Source organism: Pelobates fuscus, chromosome 2, assembly GCF_036172605.1.
Source record: "Pelobates fuscus isolate aPelFus1 chromosome 2, aPelFus1.pri, whole genome shotgun sequence".
In the NCBI taxonomy this organism is placed as follows: domain Eukaryota; kingdom Metazoa; phylum Chordata; class Amphibia; order Anura; family Pelobatidae; genus Pelobates; species Pelobates fuscus.
The window spans coordinates 1,759,924-1,782,148 of NC_086318.1; the positions used below are offsets into that span (position 1 = coordinate 1,759,924).

General features: G+C 48.9%; 1 protein-coding gene across 1 annotated transcript in view; it reads right to left on the reverse strand.

Moving 5' to 3' along the window:
- PREB (prolactin regulatory element binding) overlaps positions 1-20,608 on the reverse strand; it is a 60,027-nt gene extending 39,419 nt beyond the window's left edge. The window contains exons 1-2 of the mRNA XM_063441848.1: positions 20,459-20,608; positions 12,353-12,539 (exon numbers count right to left, since the gene is read on the reverse strand). Of these exons, the coding sequence (XP_063297918.1) occupies positions 12,353-12,539; positions 20,459-20,593 (322 nt within the window). The 5' untranslated portion in view covers positions 20,594-20,608. The remainder of the gene's footprint in view (positions 1-12,352; positions 12,540-20,458) is intronic.
- Between the last annotated feature and the right edge of the window lie 1,617 nt (positions 20,609-22,225).

Here is a 22,225-nt window from a genome sequence, read left to right on the forward strand (position 1 = left end):
CTTCCATAGGTACTGGCTGTGGCAGAAAAGCCATCCTGGTCCTTAGCTCTTTCTGGTATGGGGTCTCTTCCATGGCTGGTGGAGGTGTAGCGCTGTGGGCTCTGTCTCCCTCCATCAGTTCAGCGATCAGCACAGCCTTAGATTTGTTGCTGGCTATCTTACCCCTGGCTTCCAGTAGCTCTTTTAAAGTCTGTCGTTTCAGTGTGGTATAATCAATATCCATACGAATTGCCCTTGCTTTCTTTGTTCGGTAGTTCCAGTTTACACGAACGCTGCTTTTCGGCTGTAAGGTTCGGATCCCGTCGCTTGCCACCAATTGTAACGGAATGCAGTATAATAATACACGATATCCGTTGGTATCCTCAGGAAATCCACAGTCAGAGTAGAAAGCACGGCAATATCCCCAATCCTCCCAATAACCGGACGAAACACAGTTTGGGAGTCAACTAACTCAGTTTATTCACAGCTGGCATATTTAAGCAGTTCCCCATGCAAGGGGTTTCCGTACAGATAATCCAGGGGATTTCTCCCAACAGGCATTGCTGCACGAGAAGGATACTCCCACTAAAATGGACGATTAAGTGGATTATCCCCTCGTGCAGCAAAACTGACAATTTACTTTAAAATACATATTTCACGCAATATTCGGTACTTTGGAATAACCGAACGTTCGGTAGATAGCTGTGGTCGAAGCGCACACTTTGTGAGAATACCGCTCTGATCCCAGCTGAATTGACCGAACGCCGCACAGAATACATTTAAACATTGAAGTCGGTTTAAAAGTACCGAATAAGTATGGGGAACATAATGTACCGAACGCGGAACTCCCGAACGCTCTGGAAGCCCAGCAGTGTTTGGATCATTGAGTAGCCGTTTTCAGTTCCAGGCTCTCGACGACCGAACACCGCTGCAGAGACAAAGGATCCAAGATGGCCGACCGCCGCATGGTCGGTAGTCGAACGACGGCCACCTAGGAGAGCCCTTAATTACCGATTGCAACAATGTTGCAATCGGTTAATTGGTGCCACATGACCTGTGAATGTGTGGTCGACCTGGGGAGCCCGCATTCGTATGGCGAACGGCCAGGATAGTCGTGTTTCGTCGTACGAATGCTTTGTATGCTGGCAGCGTACGGCTGCCAGCATGCGAACGGCCATAGTACAACACATATACATTTAACGTTACATATTATGCATTCAGCCTACGGACAACCTGCAATGAATATAGTCCAGAAGTGGCTAAGTTTGCCACATGTCCCTTTAAGCAGAAGGAGAATACACTAAAGGAAACTGTAAACCGAGTAGTACACAATACTTCCAAGGAATCTCATATACCGGGTAGCTATGAACATCTCTTCTTATAACCAATGACTGTGATACGAATGGGATACGAATGTGATACGAATGGACAGGTAAATAACATTTTGTAATGGTTTATAGATAAACCATAAACAGAGGGAAATGTAGAATATTACATACGTGTGGCTTTCTAATGGGTAAAAAAAAAGATGGTGTTTGCTAATCTGTACAATGAGGACTCTGGAATGTGCTGTATAGGGAGATTGGGGGTAGGCTCCTTATATGGGGAGAGTCTAAATTAAAAGTTATGACGCAATATTGCCTATAAAGAACTGAGGACAAAGGACCACGCTTTCTCTTTCTCCTACGATTTGCTCTCCTCTCCTGGTGTGTCCCTGACTTGCTGATACAAAGACGACTACTTAAGATCTCTCACTCTCTGTAACTTCGTTAAGAAATACCATCTGGGGGGGCGGGGACGGACCGCCGAGCTGGCTAGTCGCACACGAGAGCAGCTCCTGCACTCCAGTTTGGAAAAAATAACGTAATAAATAAGGAAAATTATCAAATTACTGACCGGCAGAGTGGGTCTTCGGCGCCACGGAGATACCGGTTCCAGGGAGAGGCTGGCTCCACGAGCTACAGTCCCCAGGAGGTGCTGCCTTCGACGGCCAACGCCGGCAGTGAGAGGGGCGGACGGCCGCCGCCCCACTATCCTGCCACATGGTGCCCAGATGGAAGCCGAGACCCATGTGGACCTGGCCCCATTCCCCCCCCTTTGGACCGGTGGGGGTGATCCCGGTTCTCACCCGAGGACAAGGCTGCCACTATCCACGGCGCCCAAAAAGGCGGAGGACATATGCGCTGAAATCAGCGGAAGCTCTCCCTCACAGGTCAGAGAAACCAACAAGGCCCCCACGCATAGATCCAGAGGGCTAAAAGGACCCAGGACCTGCCTGTCCTGCACTGTGGCCCCACAAACAGATGCTTATGCGGCCTGCCACACCACACAACGCTTATCCTCGCCAACGACCACCGACCCAGCAGCCGAGCCAGGTGCTCCCACAACGGGGCTGACCTCGAGCACTCCCCACACACGCCATGAAAAACAGCGGCCCCGTGAGGAAGCTACCGGACCCACCAGGCAGCAAGCCCTATCATCCAGCGCCCAAGCACCCAGCCTGAAGGTCTCTCGCCTCTGCAAAAGAAACCAACAAGAAGCATGGAGCGACGCGCACCGAAACGGCAGACCGGGCAATGGGTCAGTGCAAACCCACCTCAGCATGCAAGGCCTCGGACCTGCCATAACAACAGTTCCTAGAGCACAAGTCAGCTTACAAACTCTAGCACACCCAGGGTGATATAACTCTTACAGAATATAGCCAATATAAACGCGCTTACACACTGACCTTCTTAAAAAAAGCACATCGTCTGACACTCTCAATGCACTAAATGGATATACCACCCAACACGTAGTCTGCTTCACACAGTACATTGCCACCTACACTAGTTTAACAACATGTCACACCACCTACTTTGCTTTTGTTGTCTACATGTTGCTCTACCTACAACACTACACACCTGGAACTATAAGCGTAAATTGTGTTGATAAAAGCGTGTTTAGTATAGCATGTTATCACACAGAACACAAAGGTCTCACAACCTGTTACTCAGGTTTTACCAAAAAAAAAAAAATTGTGCTGTCTATTCTGCCACAAGATGTCGTAATAAGCTTAACCTGAGACTTGCATATCTCACTTTCATACTTCCTATTTGTTAAGCGATACTTCTATACATAACAAAGTGTTTCTTGCAATACTTTTATTGTTGTAATCTACCTATAATATAAAAATGTGCATATGCTCCTGAATACCCCCACTGTAAACGTGATATGAAAGCCTGAGGAATGCCGTTGGGGTACCTCATGCCTGTCTGTAATATCTTAATGCACAGCAAAAATATAAAAAAAAAAAAAAAGAAAAAAGAAATACCATCTGATAAGTATATTATTTTTTGCTTTTGAAGTAGAATAAATGCAAATTGTGACGAACTACCCTTTGCCACTGGCTTCTGGAGGGGCCTTATTGCCAGCCCAATGCCCCAAGACTGGGCCCTGCATAAAGACATGCTAAAAAGGGACGTCCATGGGAAAATGTGCCTCTTCCCCTCCCCCTTTCTCCAGTCCTATTGTTCTCCAGCAGGGTGTTGTCCCAGGGACACTGCCAGACCAGTTGAAATCTCTCATCAGCCATTGCTATTGTTTAACCCCATGGCGATCCAACTGTATTTGTGAGATCTGAGTGCTTTTCGGACATATTGAGGGCTCAGATCCAAGCTATCGGGGATATGTTGGACATATAGGTTAAACATTGTCTTATAAGAGTTATGTATTTTTATGTGGTTTTTGTAACAGTTTTTGACTTAGAGATATTTCCTGTACCTGGACATAATTAAGTTACCACAGTCACTTAAGCCAGTTATCTCCAGGATAGAGGAGAAGATAGATCGTCTGCACAGCCTAAATCTGTGGAACTCTTTTGGGCCGGAAAACCATGCTTGCGGTCAGTCAAATGTGACTTCCATAAAACATTTGAACCCCTGCTCTGATCTGGGTGCTTTTTTTGATATGTTGTTCACCCAGTTTAGGGCTATCCAGGGATGTATGTATTCGTGGGGATATGTGGTGTTCTCTGCCTGTGGGTAATTAAGTTAGTCCATGGTGTTTGGTAATTGTATCACATGCAGAGGGGAGGGTTTGTGTACATTATCTGGGAGTGCCAACTGTGCAGATGGGACCGTGGTCTCTGCACATACAGCACAGGGGGTAGGGATGGTCGGTCCTGCCCCCCAGCGACCGGGCTGTTTAGCCAAAGAGGAGACAACCGGTCTCTCTTCCCAGCGGCAGCCTGATTTCCAGGAGGAGGTGATGGTGGATCCCTCCACCTTACAGCAACCAGCGCCCTAGGGAGTGGAGGCAACCGGCCTCCCTCTCCTCCACCAGCCAGAGGTACCTGAGGTAGTGGACCTCATAGATTTGTCCTGGAGACACACACAGATGGCAGGTGGAGATGGGACCGAGGTCTCTCCACCGGCCCTACAGGGATGCTGGGTACCCGGCCCAGATCCCCAGCGGCAGTGCATCTCACAGGTAAAGGAGACAACCGGTCTCTCTTCCCAGCGGCAGCCTGAGTTCCAGGAGGAGGTGATGGTGGATCCCTCCACCTTACAGCAACCAGCGTCCTGGGGAGTGGGGGCAGCCGGCCTCCCCCTCCCACCGCAGCAGGAGATACCGGGTGAGGGGGAAAACAACCCTAACCACACGGGCACAGATGGGACCGCAGTCTCTGTGCCAGTCCTACAGGGATGCTTGACGGGCGGTCCAGATCCCCAACCTTCCCCGCAGTGATACCAGGAGGAGGTAAGCAAGCCTTCCCCTCCCCTGCTACATCCCGACCGGGTCCTGGGGGCAGTGGATGAGCCTACGATACCCACTGACCCCCCTCCAGCTGAAGAGCTGGCATCCGGGCAGAGTGTTGCTAGCCTCTGCCCTCCCTTTTTCCCTGGTCCAGAGCCTGATTTACCGCAGGCTAACCCAGCGGAAGAGCTGGCAGCAGAGCAGAGCGCCGCTGGCCTCTGCCCCCCAAGTAACCCCAGCTGTCTGCCTAGCTGCGCCAGGGAGACCGAGGAGGCTGAACTGTCCCACTACAACCTGGAACCTACAGGCCAGTACCATTTATTGTGGGGGGGGGTTACTCTGTGAACTGTTAACTGTGGGTGGGCTGCCCGACTAACCTAGGTACCGACCGGCAGAAGGTCAGGTACCTGTTTAGTCTTCCCCCCAAAGGGAAGATGTGTGACGAAGTGCCCTTCGCCACTTGGGCCTGGAGAGGACTGCTTGCCTGCCTGCTGCCTTAGGACTATGGCCCTGGGAGATTGGGCCCTTTTAAAAAAACGTATTCAGCCCTAACAGAGTGCATGTCACTCATTCTGGCCCTTTAACCCCTTAAGGACACATGACGTGTGTGACACGTCATGATTCCCTTTTATTCCAGAAGTTTGGTCCTTAAGGGGTTAAACACAGTGGGGCCATTCGGTACTTGCCCTGTGTGAGCAGTGATACCCCCAGATAGCTATGCCATGGAGCCTATTCATATAATGAAAGACTATGGGAAAGACTTTGGCTCCATGGCAATTAAACTGTATTTGTGTGGTCTGCGTGCCATTCATCTAATAATGTGCACGCATACCTGAGCTATCTGGGGATATGTTACATGTCTGTGTTTAATGTATAAAAAGTAACTTTATGTATTTTAAAGTGTTTTACTGTCTTTGTGTAACCATGTGCTCAATGGAGTCTGTCTCTGTACTGGGAGGTAATTGGATTACTTCTCCATTGTGTCTCCAGGAGAGAAGACTCTGTAAAGCCGGTCTAAACTGGAAAGCCATGCTGACAGGGGTTTTAAAAGATACTTTACTAACTTTTGAACCCCTGGTCTGATTCATACCATTTTTTTAATATGTTGTTCCCCTGAATGGATTGATTGTGGATATGTATTTTTATGTGAATGTGATGTATGGTTTTAAAGTTACCGAGTATGTGTGGAAACTATTTTTACTGTATGTAATAATTATGTTAATTGCTTATCTGAGGGGAGGGGATGTGTGGGTTGTACTGTTACTTGATTGGTTGTTTTATGCCTCCCCCTGGGTGTGTCCTGTATGTGCACAACTGTAATAAAAAGCAGGCTGGGTGTTCCAGACCTGAGACCACTGCTTGACCCTCAACACGGAGCCTTGTCTCGTTCTTGGGGGGATTCACTGTATGCTGATAGAGACTGATTGCCAGGAGTGTAAGCTGATGTCTGCTTTTCCTGTTCGTCTGCTAGCAGCTCTTCGTGAGGTTCCAGTTTGGAGTGCTATTTTGTATCCAGTTCGGGAGTTTGGTGTTCTGCAGTAGCTGTGCCTGTCTCTCAGAAAGGGGCATATCGCCTAAACGGATTTTTACCCTTTTCTGCTGAAACGGTCCGTTACACCAACTGTAAAGGAGTGTTTTGATTGGCTTTGTAACTTTGTGTCGTTTGTTCCACAAGGTCCACATGGGTGGTAACCTTGTGGGAAAAGTTGTATAAAAGAGACAAACCCTCAGTTCATTCTGTGCTGACTAACCCTGAATACGTAGCCTCGTCTCGTTATTGTAGGGAACTGCTATATTCACACTGGGGATTGCTATACTTTGTATACTCCCCTGAGCTCTAATCACTTAGCTCTTTTAAGAGCTGTTCCTGATACGCTCTCCTGGAAGAGAGATCTCCCACACGGTCCTGGATGTCAGAGCTTGATCCAGGGTGAAAGGAAGATGGTGAGACTCCAGTTAAGCTACAGCGGTTGTGGAGTCTGCGGTGGTTGTGGAATCCAGTGCGGTGCTTATGGTCCTCGGCGTCAGCTAGGAAGCGTCCGTCAACAGAGGTGCCCAGTCGGGGTGCCAGGTGATTCGTTACACATTTTTTTTTTTTTATATAAAGAACATCAGATTACGTATTAGTACTTTTTGGTTAATATAGATGTATATTACCCTGGCAGGCCTGTGACGGTAGTAGAAAATATCCCCGTCAAGCATTCCCTTCTTCCCATAAAAGTAAAATCACCCAATATTCCACAAGTAGAAATATCCCTGGAATCGCCGAATAATCCACACATGAGCCAAAACTTAATGCTGGAACAAGACTGATTTACTGGCACACAGAACTCACAATTTATGCAACACAAAACTCCTCCTCTGGGCCAGGCTAGATAATTGAGTTTTAGCAATATACATAGCTCAATTATCTGCTGGCCAGAACATTTACAGTTTAACATACTTTTTACCTAACATTCATAACTATAAAACCATACATCACATTCACATAAAAACTACATATTCACAATCAATCCATTCAGGGGAACAACATATTAAAAAAATGGCATGAATCCGACCAGGGGTTCAAAAGTTAGTAAAGTATCTTTTAAAACCCCTGTCAGCATGGCTAAATCTGGCTTAAGCAGATTTTATAGAGGCCTCTATCCTGGAGACAAAGGGGGAAGTAATTCAATTATCCAGGGCTAGAGGCAGACTCCATTAACCACATGGTTACAAAAAGACATAAAACACTTTAAAATACATTCATTCTTGACATTTGGAACCGAACAATATAGACCTTAAAATAGCAGGGAGAGAATTAAACTGAAGCATATAGGCAATTGCATAAAAGTCCTTCACAAGGCCATTAACCCAAGAAGATATATATAAATAAAAGACTTATTCAACAGAGAAAACACAGCCCAGTTATTACACTCCCAACAGTTAGACCACCCGGAGGAGAAGTGTGCTGCTTATTGACCCCTATCATCACCTCACTAACCGCAATAACCACAACATTCTAAGCGATCTGCATGGTGGTCTTTGCTCGCATGTGAGAAACACGTGGTGGCAGCCATCTTAGCCGCGAACATGTACATTTAAATGTAAATGTTTGGTCATCGAGTGTATGGAACTAAAATCGGACACTTGACTGCCCGAACACCGCTGGAACTTCCACCTCTATTGAAGTTCGGAAAAATACATCAAAATTGGAAGACATTAGGTGGGAGCAAACTTCCGAATGAGGGACACAGACTGAGCATACATTCGAACCGCTACATTCAGTACTTTTACTGTATTTTGTACTCCCAAAGGAGACCAACCGCTCAGCCCAATTTCATGGAACTCTTTTGGGCAGGCGCCTCGTGCGGTTGGTCTAAACTATACCCCGGTGGCGTTTCGGCTGCGTTTGTGGGATCTGCGTGCTTTCAGGATATGTTGGGTACTCAGATCCAGGCTATCCGCGTATACATGGCTTGAGGGGGTAGCTGTTCAAAAAATATATATATTTTGGGGTATAATTGATGTGTATGTCCTGGATCTTAGAGTTAATGTGTACTTTACAGTAATCTCTCAGGTCCAGTGGGGAATGCCCTTGATTTATGTTTTAGGAAACCCCCTGCATGGGGACTCACATAAAAGGCTGTGTGTGGCTCCCATTAAATCAGTTCCATTTCATTCCCAACATAGAGCCTAGTCTCATGATTGTGGGACAAAGCTATAGCAGCTGTATCCCTGCTTCTTGGATTGCTATAATCACTTGCTCTTTTAAGAATTATACCTGCTCTACAACATCACTCACACTAGGAGGAAAAGAACATTTTTGGCGGCGAAACCCCTCTTTCCCAGCGGGGTGGCCGCCACAGCAGGTGAGTGCAGAATAGAGAGCAGGGGACGCCGTGTAAGCTGCCGGTGAATATATAATAGTTTAGATTCAACTTCATTGTCACTGTACCATGTATACTGCTCAAAAAAATCAAGGGAACACTTAAACAATACAATGTAACTCCAAATCAATCACACTTCTGTGAAATCAAACTGTCCACTTAGGAAGCAACACTGAATGACAATCCATTTCACATGCTGTTGTGCAAATGGGATAGACAGCAGGTGGAAATTATAGGCAATTAGCAAGACACCCCCACAGACCCCTTCTCAGTTCCTATGCTTCCTGGCTGATGTTTTGGTCACTTTTGAATGCTGGCGGTGCTTTCACTCTAGTGGTAGCATGACCCACACAAGTGGCTCAGGTAGTGCAGCTCATCCAGGATGGCACATCAATGCGAGCTGTGACACAAAGGTTTGCTGTGTCTGTCAGCGTAGTGTCCAGAGCATGGAGGCGCTACCAGGAGACAGGCCAGTACATAAGGAGACGTGGAGGAGGCCGTAGGAGGGCAACAACCCAGCAGCAGGGCCGCTACCTCCGCCTTTGTGCAAGGAGGAACAGGAAGAGCACTGCCAGAGCCCTGCAAAATGACCTCCAGCAGGCCACAAATGTGCATGTGTCTGCTCCAACAATCAGAAACAGACTCCATAAGGGTGGTAGAAGGGCCCGACGTCCACAGGTGGGGGTTGTGCTTACAGCCCAACACCGTGCAGGATGTTTGGCATTTGCCAGAGAACACAAAGATTGGCAAACTCGCCACTGGCGCCCTGTGCTCTTCACAGATGAAAGCAGGTTCACACTGAGCACATGTGACAGACGTGACAGAGTCTGGAGACGCCGTGGAGAACGTAGTCTGGAGACGCCGTGGAGAACGTAGTCTGGAGACGCCGTGGAGAACGTTCTGCTGCCTGTAACATCCTCCAGCATGACTGGTTTGGCAGTGGGTCAGTAATGGTGTGGGGTAGCATTTCTTTGGGGGGCCGCACAGCCCTCCATGTGCTCGCCAGAGGTAGCCTGACTGCCATTAGGTAACGAGATGAGATCCTCAGACCCCTTGTGAGACCATATGCTGGTGCAGTTGGCCCTGGGTTCCTCCTAATGCAAGACAATGCTAGACCTCATGTGGCTGGAGTGTGTCAGCAGTTCCTGCAAGACGAAGGCATTGATGCTGTGGACTGGCCCACCCATTCCCCAGACCTGAATCCAATTGAGCACATCTGGGACATCATGTCTCACTCCATCCACCGACGTCACGTTGCACCACAGACTGTCCAGGAGTTGGCATATGCTTTAGTCCAGGTCTGGGAGGAGATCCCTCAGGAGACCATTCGCCACCTCATCAGGAGCATGCACAGGCGTTGTAGGGAGGTCATACAGGCACGTGGAGGCCACACACACTACTGAGCCTCATTTTGACTTGTTTTAAGGACATTACATCAAAGTTGGATCAGCCTGTAGTGTGTTTTTCCACTTTAATTTTGAGTGTGACTCCAAATCCAGACCTTCATGGGTTGAAAAATGTGATTTCCATTTTTTAATTGTTGTGTAAAGAACAAAGTATTTCAGAAGAATATTTAATTCATTCAGATCTAGGATGTGTTATTTTTATGTTCCCTTTATTTTTTTGAGCAGTGGCAATGAAACATATGCAGCAGTAATACTATTAAATACTAGTAATTATTAAATAAAATACTATAAAAAAAAAAAAATGAACTTCCAGTGTACGTTTTACAGTATCATTGATACAACAATCCCCTAATTCTTAGGATTGCAATCCTTCATCATTTCTATCAATTTCCAACCTAAAAATACACTGATAGTATAATAGTGCCACGATATAAAAATCCAACACAGCCCATAATCCCAGTCTAAATTGTCATTCAGGTAATACTCTAGTGCAGACTAATACCCAATCCTTAAAAAAAAAAGTATGTCTTAATCATGTGACAAAGTGCTTAATGTGAGCCCAAAGCCCCATGCTTAACCCCTTAAGGACCAAACTTCTGGAATAAAAGGGAATCATGACATGTCACACATGTCATGTGTCCTTAAGGGGTTAAAGGGCAAAAATAAACCATATACATAGAGTGGAAAAAGGGCACATATGGCAAGTGCAAAATGTAAGCAAATAACATGTGCAATATAAAAATGGGAATACACAATCAAGTGTATGAAGGTGCAGAACATGATCACATCGAGAGCATAGGTTGCCGATGGATGTTGAATAGAGAGCAGGGGATGCCGTGTAGGTTGCCGAAGAATGTATAATAGAGAGCAGGGGATGCCGTATAAGCTGCCGGTGAATAAAGGACAGAGCAGGGGATGCCGTATAAGCTGCCGGTGAATAAAGGACAGAGCAGGGGATGCAGTATAAGCTGCCGGTAAATAAAGGACAGAGCAGGGGATGCCGTGTAAGCTGCCGGTGAATAAAGGACAGAGCAGGGGATGCAGTATAAGCTGCCGGTGAATAAAGGACAGAGCAGGGGATGCCGTATAAGCTGCCGGTGAATAAAGGACAGAGCAGGGGATGCAGTATAAGCTGCCGGTAAATAAAGGACAGAGCAGGGGATGCAGTATAAGCTGCCGGTGAATAAAGGACAGAGCAGGGGATGCCGTATAAGCTGCTGGTGAATAAAGGACAGAGCAGGGGATGCAGTATAAGCTGCCGGTAAATAAAGGACAGAGCAGGGGATGCAGTATAAGCTGCCGGTGAATAAAGGACAGAGCAGGGGATGCCGTATAAGCTGCTGGTGAATAAAGGACAGAGCAGGGGATGCAGTATAAGCTGCCGGTAAATAAAGGACAGAGCAGGGGATGCAGTATAAGCTGCCGGTGAATAAAGGACAGAGCAGGGGATGCAGTATAAGCTGCCGGTGAATAAAGGACAGAGCAGGGGATGCAGTATAAGCTGCCGGTAAATAAAGGACAGAGCAGGGGATGCAGTATAAGCTGCCGGTGAATAAAGGACAGAGCAGGGGATGCAGTATAAGCTGCCGGTGAATAAAGGACAGAGCAGGGGATGCAGTATAAGCTGCCGGTGAATAAAGGACAGAGCAGGGGATGCAGTATAAGCTGCCGGTAAATAAAGGACAGAGCAGGGGATGCCGTGTAAGCTGCCGGTGAATAAAGGACAGAGCAGGGGATGCCGTGTAAGCTGCCGGTGAATAAAGGACAGAGCAGGGGATGCAGTATAAGCTGCCGGTAAATAAAGGACAGAGCAGGGGATGCCGTATAAGCTGCTGGTGAATAAAGGACAGAGCAGGGGATGCCGTGTAAGCTGCTGGTGAATAAAGGACAGAGCAGGGGATGCCGTGTAAGCTGCCGGTAAATAAAGGACAGAGCAGGGGATGCCGTGTAAGCTGCTGGTGAATATATGACACAGAAGGGGATGCCGTGTCAGCTGCCGGTGAACACAGGACAGAGAGCAGGGGATGCGTTGATACCGGCCGGTGAATATAGGACAGTGAGCAGGGGATACCATGTAAGCTGCCGATTAATATATGACAGAGAGCAGGGGATGCCGTGTCAGCTGCCGGTGAACACAGGACAGAGAGCAGGGGATGCTGTGTCAGCTTCCGGTGAACACAGGACAGAGAGCAGGGGATGCCGTGTCAGCTGCCGGTGAACACAGGACAGAGAGCAGGGGATGCGTTGATACCGGCCGGTGAATATAGGACAGTGAGCATGTAACCTTCCATGGTATATACGTCAGTGAATACTAGTTAATGGATTTTTCAATTTTACTATGAACGGAGACATTACAATACACACCAGTTTTGTCCTGACTTGCTTCCAGTGGTAGGATCTGAAAGTGTAGAACTTGGCACGTAGAGTCCTGTCCTGCTGCCAGAGTGTCCCCATATAAGGCCATATTCATGGTAGCTCTGGCTCCAGTATCATGGGAGTGCAGTAGGGAGGCACTCAGCTTTCCTGAAATCCTTTCTAAGCGCAGAAAATGCTATGGACAGTAAACACAGTAAGATTTATAGAAACCAAATTATAAAAAGGAAACTGGAACAAAATAAAACACAGATCACAGAGTCATCAACCCAACAAAGCTGGGCATGGGTTGACATGGGTTGTGAGAGGAGAGGGTGGGGTAGGTAGTGGATAGGTACAGTAAGTGTGTAGGCTGGGGATAGGTACAGTAAGTGTGTAGGCTGGGGTAGGTAGTGGATAGGTACAGTAAGTGTGTAGGCTGGGGATAGGTAGTGGATAGGTACAGTAAGTGTGTAGGCTGGGGATAGGTAGTGGATAGGTACAGTAAGTGTGTAGGCTGGGGTAGGTAGCGGATAGGTACAGTAAGTGTGTAGGCTGGGGCAGGTAGCGGACAGGTACAGTAAGTGTGTAGGCTGGGGCAGGTAGTGGACAGGTACAGTAAGTGTGTAGGCTGGGGTAGGTAGTGGATAGGTACAGTAAGTGTGTAGACTGGGGATAGGTACAGTAAGTGTGTAGGCTGGGGTAGGTAGTGGATAGGTACAGTAAGTGTGTAGGCTGGGGATAGGTACAGTAAGTGTGTAGGCTGGGGTAGGTAGTGGATAGGTACATTAAGTGTGTAGGCTGGGGTAGGTAGTGGATAGGTACAGTAAGTGTGTAGACTGGGGATAGGTACAGTATGTGTGTAGGCTGGGGTAGGTAGTGGATAGGTACAGTAAGTGTGTAGGCTGGGGATAGGTACAGTAAGTGTGTAGGCTGGGGTAGGTAGTGGATAGGTACAGTAAGTGTGTAGGCTGGGGTAGGTAGTGGATAGGTACAGTAAGTGTGTAGGCTGGGGATAGGTAGTGGATAGGTACAGTAAGTGTGTAGGCTGGGGTAGGTAGTGGATAGGTACAGTAAGTGTGTAGGCTGGGGTAGGTAGTGGATAGGTACAGTAAGTGTGTAGGCTGGGGTAGGTAGTGGATAGGTACAGTAAGTGTGTAGGCTGGGGTAGGTAGCGGATAGGTACAGTAAGTGTGTAGGCTGGGGCAGGTAGCGGACAGGTACAGTAAGTGTGTAGGCTGGGGCAGGTAGTGGACAGGTACAGTAAGTGCGTAGGCTGAGGTAGGTAGTGGATAGGTACAGTAAGTGTGTAGGCTGGGGTAGTTAGTGGGTAGGTACAGTAAGTGTGTAGGCTGGGGTAGGTAGTGGATAGGTACAGTATGTGTGTAGGCTGGGGTAGGTAGTGGATAGGTACAGTAAGTGTGTAGGCTGGGGTAGGTAGTGGATAGGTACAGTAAGTGTGTAGGCTGGGGTAGGTAGTGGATAGGTACAGTAAGTGTGTAGGCTGGGGTAGGTAGTGGATAGGTACAGTAAGTGTGTAGGCTGGGGTAGGTAGTGGATAGGTACAGTAAGTGTGTAGGCTGGGGTAGGTAGTGGATAGGTACAGTAAGTGTGTAGGCTGGGGTAGGTAGTGGATAGGTACAGTAAGTGTGTAGGCTGGGGATAGGTACAGTAAGTGTGTAGGCTGGGGTAGGTACAGTAAGTGCGTAGGCTGAGGTAGGTAGTGGATAGGTACAGTAAGTGTGTAGGCTGGGGTAGTTAGTGGGTAGGTACAGTAAGTGTGTAGGCTGGGGTAGGTAGTGGATAGGTACAGTATGTGTGTAGGCTGGGGTAGGTAGTGGATAGGTACAGTAAGTGTGTAGGCTGGGGTAGGTAGTGGATAGGTACAGTAAGTGTGTAGGCTGGGGTAGGTAGTGGATAGGTACAGTAAGTGTGTAGGCTGGGGATAGGTAGTGGATAGGTACAGTAAGTGTGTAGGCTGGGGATAGGTACAGTAAGTGTGTAGGCTGGGGTAGGTAGTGGATAGGTACAGTAAGTGCGTAGGCTGGGGATAGGTACAGTAAGTGTGTAGGCTGGGGTAGGTAGTGGATAGGTACAGTAAGTGCGTAGGCTGGGGATAGGTACAGTAAGTGTGTAGGCTGGGGTAGGTAGTGGATAGGTACAGTAAGTGCGTAGGCTGAGGTAGGTAGTGGATAGGTACAGTAAGTGTGTAGGCTGGGGTAGGTAGTGGATAGGTACAGTAAGTGTGTAGGCTGGGGATAGGTACAGTAAGTGTGTAGGCTGGGGTAGGTAGTGGATAGGTACAGTAAGTGTGTAGGCTTGGGATAGGTACAGTAAGTGCGTAGGCTGAGGTAGGTAGTGGATAGGTACAGTAAGTGTGTAGGCTGGATTACAAAGTGGAGAGATACAGTAAGTGTGTAGGCTGGGGATAGGTACAGTAAGTGTGTAGGCTGGGGATAGGTAGTGGATAGGTACAGTAAGTGTGTAGGCTGGGGTAGGATGTGGATAGGTACAGTAAGTGTGTAGGCTGGGGTAGGATGTGGATAGGTACAGTAAGTGTGTAGGCTGGGGTAGGATGTGGATAGGTACAGTAAGTGTGTAGGCTGGGGTAGGTAGTGGATAGGTACAGTACGTGTGTAGGCTGGGATAGGTAGTGGATAGGTACAGTAAGTGTGTAGGCTGGGGCAGGTAGCGGACAGGTACAGTAAGTGTGTAGGCTGGGGTAGGTAGTGGATAGGTACAGTAAGTGTGTAGGCTGGGGTAGGTAGTGGATAGGTACAGTAAGTGTGTAGGCTGGGGCAGGTAGCGGACAGGTACAGTAAGTGTGTAGGCTGGGGAAGGTAGCGGACAGGTACTGTAAGTGTGTAGGCTGGGGTAGGTAGTGGATAGGTACAGTACGTGTGTAGGCTGAGGTAGGTAGTGGATAGGTACAGTACGTGTGTAGGCTGGGGAAGGTAGTGGATAGGTACAGTACGTGTGTAGGCTGGGGAAGGTAGTGGATAGGTACAGTACGTGTGTAGGCTGGGGATAGGTACAGTAAGTGTGTAGGCTGGGAATAGGTACAGTAAGTGTGTAGGCTGGGGATAGGTACAGTAAGTGTGTAGGCTGGGGATAGGTACAGTAAGTGTGTAGGCTGGGGATAGGTACAGTAAGTGTGTAGGCTGGGGATAGGTACAGTAAGTGTGTAGGCTGGGGATAGGTAGTGGATAGGTACAGTACGTGTGTAGGCTGGGGATAGGTACAGTAAGTGTGTAGGCTGGGGATAGGTAGTGGATAGGTACAGTACGTGTGTAGGCTGGGGATAGGTACAGTAAGTGTGTAGGCTGGGGTAGGTAGTGGATAGGTACATTAAGTGTGTAGGCTGGGGTAAGTAGTGGATAGGTACAGTAAGTGTGTAGGCTGGGGTAGGTTGTGGATAGGTACAGTAAGTGTGTAGGCTGTGATAGGTAGTGGATAGGTACAGTAAGTGTGTAGGCTGGGGATAGGTACAGTAAGTGTGTAGGCTGGGGTAGGTAGTGCATAGGTACAGTAAGTGTGTAGGCTGGGGTAGGTAGTGGATAGGTACAGTAAGTGTGTAGGCTGGGGATAGGTACAGTAAGTGCGTAGGCTGAGGTAGGTAGTGGATAGGTACAGTAAGTGTGTAGGCTGGGTTAGAAAGTGGAGAGATACAGTAAGTGTGTAGGCTGGGGATATGTACAGTAAGTGTGTAGGCTGGGGTAGGATGTGGATAGGTACAGTAAGTGTGTAGGCTGGGGTAGGTAGTGGATAGGTACAGTAAGTGTGTAGGCTGGGATAGGTAGTGGATAGGTACAGTAAGTGTGTAGGCTGGGGCAGGTAGCGGACAGGTACAGTAAGTGTGTAGGCTGGGGTAGGTAGTGGATAGGTACAGTAAGTGTGTAGGCTGGGGTAGGTAGTGGATAGGTACAGTAAGTGTGTAGGCTGGGGTAGGTAGTGGATAGGTACAGTAAGTGTGTAGGCTGGGTTACAAAGTGGAGAGATACAGTAAGTGTGTAGGCTGGGGATAGGTACAGTAAGTGTGTAGGCTGGGGTAGGTAGTGGATAGGTACAGTAAGTGTGTAGGCTGGGATAGGTAGTGGATAGGTACAGTAAGTGTGTAGGCTGGGGCAGGTAGCGGACAGGTACAGTAAGTGTGTAGGCTGGGGCAGGTAGTGGATAGGTACAGTAAGTGTGTAGGCTGGGGTAGGTAGTGGATAGGTACAGTAAGTGTGTAGGCTGGGGTAGGTAGTGGATAGGTACAGTAAGTGTGTAGGCTGGGGTAGGTAGTGGATAGGTACAGTAAGTGTGTAGGCTGGGATAGGTAGTGGATAGGTACAGTAAGTGTGTAGGCTGGGGCAGGTAGCGGACAGGTACAGTAAGTGTGTAGGCTGGGGTAGGTAGTGGATAGGTACAGTAAGTGTGTAGGCTGGGGTAGGTAGTGGATAGGTACAGTAAGTGCGTAGGCTGAGGTAGGTAGTGGATAAGTACAGTAAGTGTGTAGGCTGGGTTACAAAGTGGAGAGATACAGTAAGTGTGTAGGCTGGGGATAGGTACAGTAAGTGTGTAGGCTGGGGTAGGTAGTGGATAGGTACTGTAAGTGTGTAGGCTGGGGTAGGTAGTGGATAGGTACAGTAAGTGTGTAGGCTGGGGTAGGTTGTGGATAGGCACAGTACGTGTGTAGGCTGGGATAGGTAGTGGATAGGTACAGTACGTGTGTAGGCTGGGGTAGGTAGTGGATAGGTACAGTACATGTGTAGGCTGGGGAAGGTAGTGGATAGGTACAGTACGTGTGTAGGCTGGGGAAGGTAGTGGATAGGTACAGTACGTGTGTAGGCTGGGGATAGGTACAGTAAGTGAGTAGGCTGGGGATAGGTACAGTAAGTGTGTAGGCTTGGGTAGGTAGTGGATAGGTACAGTAAGTGTGTAGGCTGGGGAAGGTAGTGGATAGGTACAGTAGGTGTGTAGGCTGGGGAAGGTAGTGGATAGGTACAGTAAGTGTGTAGGCTGGGGAAGGTAGTGGATAGGTACAGTAAGTTTGTAGGCTGGTGTAGGTAGTGGATAGGTACAGTAAGTTTGTAGGCTGGGGTAGGTAGCGGATAGGTACAGTAAGTGTGTAGGCTGGTGTAGGTAGCGGATAGGTACAGTAAGTGTGTAGGCTGGGGTAGGTAGCGGATAGGTACAGTAAGTGTGTAGGCTGGGGCACGTAGCGGACAGGTACAGTAAGTGTGTAGGCTGGGGCAGGTAGCGGACAGGTACAGTAAGTGTGTAGGCTGGGGCAGGTAGCGGACAGGTACAGTAAGTGTGTAGGCTGGGGCAGGTAGCGGACAGGTACAGTAAGTGTGTAGGCTGGGGTAGGTAGTGGATAGGTACAGTAAGTGTGTAGGCTGGGGTAGGTAGTGGATAGGTACAGTAAGTGCGTAGGCTGGGGTAGGTAGTGGATAGGTACAGTAAGTGTGTAGGCTGGGGATAGGTACAGTAAGTGCGTAGGCTGGGGTAGGTAGTGGATAGGTACAGTAAGTGTGTAGGCTGGGGATAGGTACAGTAAGTGTGTAGGCTGGGGAAGGTAGTGGATAGGTACAGTAAGTGTGTAGGCTGGGGTAGGTAGTAGATAGGTACAGTACATGTGTAGGCTGGGGATAGGTACAGTAAGTGTGTAGGCTGGGGTAGATAGTGGATAGGTGCAGTAAGTGTGTGGGCTGGGGTAGTTAGTGGATAGGTACAGTAAGTGTGTAGGCTGGGGTAGGTAGTGGATAGGTACAGTAAGTGCGTAGGCTGGGGTAGGTAGTGGATAGGTACAGTAAGTGTGTAGGCTGGGGATAGGTACAGTAAGTGCGTAGGCTGGGGTAGGTAGTGGATAGGTACAGTAAGTGTGTAGGCTGGGGATAGGTACAGTAAGTGTGTAGGCTGGGGAAGGTAGTGGATAGGTACAGTAAGTGTGTAGGCTGGGGATATGTACAGTAAGTGTGTAGGCTGGGGTAGGTAGTGGATAGGTACAGTACGTGTGTAGGCTGGGGTAGGTAGTGGACAGGTACAGTAAGTGTGTAGGCTGGGGTAGGATGTGGATAGGTACAGTAAGTGTGTAGGATGGGGTAGGTAGTGGATAGGTACAGTAAGTGTGTAGGCTGGGGAAGGTAGTGGATAGGTACAGTAAGTGTGTAGGCTGGGGAAGGTAGTGGATAGGTACAGTAAGTGTGTAGGCTGGGGAAGGTAGTGGATAGGTACAGTAAGTGTGTAGGTAGTGGATAGGTACAGTAAGTGTGTAGGCTGGGGAAGGTAGTGGATAGGTACAGTAAGTGTGTAGGCTGGGGAAGGTAGTGGATAGGTACAGTAAGTGTGTAGGCTGGGGTAGGTAGTGGATAGGTACAGTAAGTGTGTAGGCTGGGGATAGGTACAGTAAGTGTGTAGGCTGGGGATAGGTAGTGGATAGGTACAGTAAGTTTGTAGGCTGGGGTAGGTAGTGGATAGGTACAGTAAGTGTGTAGGCTGGGGTAGCTAGTGGATCGGTACAGTATGTTAGTAGGCTGGGGCACGTAGCAGATAGGTACAGTAAGTGTGTAGGCTGGGGCAGGTAGCGGACAGGTACAGTAAGTGTGTAGGCTGGGGCAGGTAGTGGACAGGTACAGTAAGTGTGTAGGCTGGGGCAGGTAGTGGACAGGTACAGTAAGTGTGTAGGTAGTGGATAGGTACAGTAAGTGTGTAGGCTGGGGTAGGTAGTGGATAGGTACAGTAAGTGTGTAGGCTGGGGTAGGTAGTGGATAGGTACAGTAAGTGTGTAGGCTGGGGTAGGTAGTGGATAGGTACAGTAAGTGTGTAGGCTGGGGTAGGTAGTGGATAGGTACAGTAAGTGTGTAGGCTGGGGTAGGTTGTGGATAGATACAGTAAGTGTGTAGGCTGGGATAGGTAGTGGATAGGTACAGTAAGTGTGTAGGCTGGGGTAGGTAGTAGATAGGTACAGTACATGTGTAGGCTGGGGATAGGTACAGTAAGTGTGTAGGCTGGGGATAGGTAGTGGATAGGTACAGTAAGTTTGTAGGCTGGGGTAGGTAGTGGATAGGTACAGTAAGTGTGTAGGCTGGGGTAGCTAGTGGATAGGTACAGTAAGTGTGTAGGCTGGGGTAGCTAGTGGATAGGTACAGTAAGTGTGTAGGCTGGGGATAGGTACAGTACGTGTGTAGGCTGGGGTAGGTAGTGGATAGGTACAGTAAATGTGTAGGCTGGGGTAGGTAGTGGATAGTTACAGTAAGTGTGTAGGCTGAGGTAGGTAGTGGATAGGTACAGTAAGTGTGTAGGCTGAGGTAGGTAGTGGATAGGTACAGTAAGTGTGTAGGCTGGGGTAGAAAGTGGAGAGATACAGTAAGTGTGTAGGCTGGGGATAGGTACAGTAAGTGTGTAGGCTGAGGTAGGTAGTGGATAGGTACAGTAAGTGTGTAGGCTGGGGTAGCTAGTGGATAGGTACAGTAAGTGTGTAGGCTGGGGATAGGTACAGTAAGTGTGTAGGCTGAGGTAGGTAGTGGATAGGTACAGTAAGTGTGTAGGCTGGGTTAGAAAGTGGAGAGATACAGTAAGTGTGTAGGCTGGGGATAGGTACAGTAAGTGTGTAGGCTGAGGTAGGTAGTGGATAGGTACAGTAAGTATGTAGGCTGGGTTAGAAAGTGGAGAGATACAGTAAGTGTGTATGCTGGGGATAGGTACAGTAAGTGTGTAGGCTGGAGTAGGTAGTGGATAGGTACAGTAAGTGTGTAGGCTGGGGTAGGTAGTGGATAGGTACAGTAAGTGTGTAGGCTGGGGATGGGTACAGTAAGTGTGTAGGCTGAGGTAGGTAGTGGATAGGTACAGTAAGTGTGTAGGCTGGGGTAGAAAGTGTAGAGATACAGTAAGTGTGTATGCTGGGGATAGGTACAGTAAGTGTGTAGGCTGGGGATAGGGACAGTAAGTGTGTAGGCTGGGGATAGGTAGTGGATAGGTACAGTACGTGTGTAGGCTGGGGTAGGTAGTGGATAGGTACAGTAAGTGTGTAGGCTGGGGATAGGTACAGTAAGTGTGTAGGCTGGGGTAGGTAGTGGATAGGTACAGTAAGGACAGACCTGCCGTGGAGAAGGCTTGCAGGAGGGTAGGACTCACCATGGCATTTTTGATACCAGTATTGGAGGCTCCTCCACCCCCAGCAGTTATGACCAGGCCACTCTCTGGATGAATTTGTATTGAGTAAAGAGGAAATGGAGCCCTATAAAAATCAGGATGTCGGCGTCTCCCCATCTTACACCGTGATGTTCCTGGGAGAGAGAGAGGAGAACACATAGTGAGCAACATGGCACGTGTTTATGGCTGGATAGTCAGACAATAATCTGCAAGGAATCATCGCAGTCTGTATCGTTAGTACCATTCTATTCCCAGTACATTGCCCACTCTCTCCCAGTATAACACCCCCCTGCTCTCTCTCTCAGTATAACACCCCCCCTGCTCTCTCTCTCTCCCCCCAGTATAACACCCCCCCTGCTCTCTCTCTCTCCCCCCAGTATAACACCCCCCCTGCTCTCTCTCTCTCCCCCCAGTATAACACCCCCCCTGCTCTCTCTCTCTCAGTATAACACCCCCCTGCTCTCTCTCCCAGTATAACACCCCCCTGCTCTCTCTCTCAGTATAACACCCCCCTGCTCTCTCTCTCTCCCAGTATAACACCCCCCTGCTCTCTCTCTCTCCCAGTATAACACCCCCCTGCTCTCTCTCTCTCCCAGTATAACACCCCCCTGCTCTCTCTCTCTCCCAGTATAACACCCCCCCGCTCTCTCTCTCCCAGTATAACACCCCCCTGCTCTCTCTCTCAGTATAACACCCCCCCTGCTCTCTCTCTCCCAGTATAACACCCCCCTGCTCTCTCTCTCAGTATAACACCCCCCCTGCTCTCTCTCTCAGTATAACACCCCCCCTGCTCTCTCTCTCTCCCAGTATAACACCCCCCTGCTCTCTCTCTCTCCCAGTATAACACCCCCCTGCTCTCTCTCTCTCCCAGTATAACACCCCCCTGCTCTCTCTCTCTCTCCCAGTATAACACCCCCCTGCTCTCTCTCTCTCTCCCAGTATAACACCCCCCTGCTCTCTCTCTCAGTATAACACCCCCTGCTCTCTCTCTCAGTATAACACCCCCCCTGCGCTCTCTCTCCCAGTATAACACCCCCCTGCTCTCTCTCTCAGTATAACACCCCCCCTGCTCTCTCTCTCTCCCAGTATAACATCCCCCCTGCTCTCTCTCTCTCCGTATAACACCCCCCCGCTCTCTCTCTCCCCCAGTATAACACCCCCCTGCTCTCTCTCTCCCCCAGTATAACACCCCCCTGCTCTCTCTCCCCCAGTATAACACCCCCCTGCTCTCTCTCCCCCAGTATAACACCCCCCTGCTCTCTCTCCCCCAGTATAACACCCCCCTGCTCTCTCTCCCCCCCAGTATAACACCCCCCTGCTCTCTCTCCCCCCCAGTATAACACCCCCTGCTCTCTCTCCCCCCGTATAACACCCCCCTGCTCTCTCTCTCTCCCAGTATAACACCCCCCTGCTCTCTCTCCCCCCAGTATAACACCCCCCTGCTCTCTTGATACCGGAGAAACTGACGGAAGCCAAGCACAGAGAGATGGACACAGGTTTCTTCAGGAAGGAAGAGATTCTTTATTGGATCACCGATCGGGACTCAGAGGGACTAGCGTCACCAAAATACAGCAAAGTCTGAGTACTGAATACATAGAGTACATTCCTTATATAGCACTGTAGCTCCTCCCACAATTAACTACACCCACACATACCCTTAACCTATTTAATGAATAGAGTCTAAACTCATCCATCCGGTCTAACCACGTGGCTCATCTGATACAAAGGAGAGGGACGCGTAATTCCAGT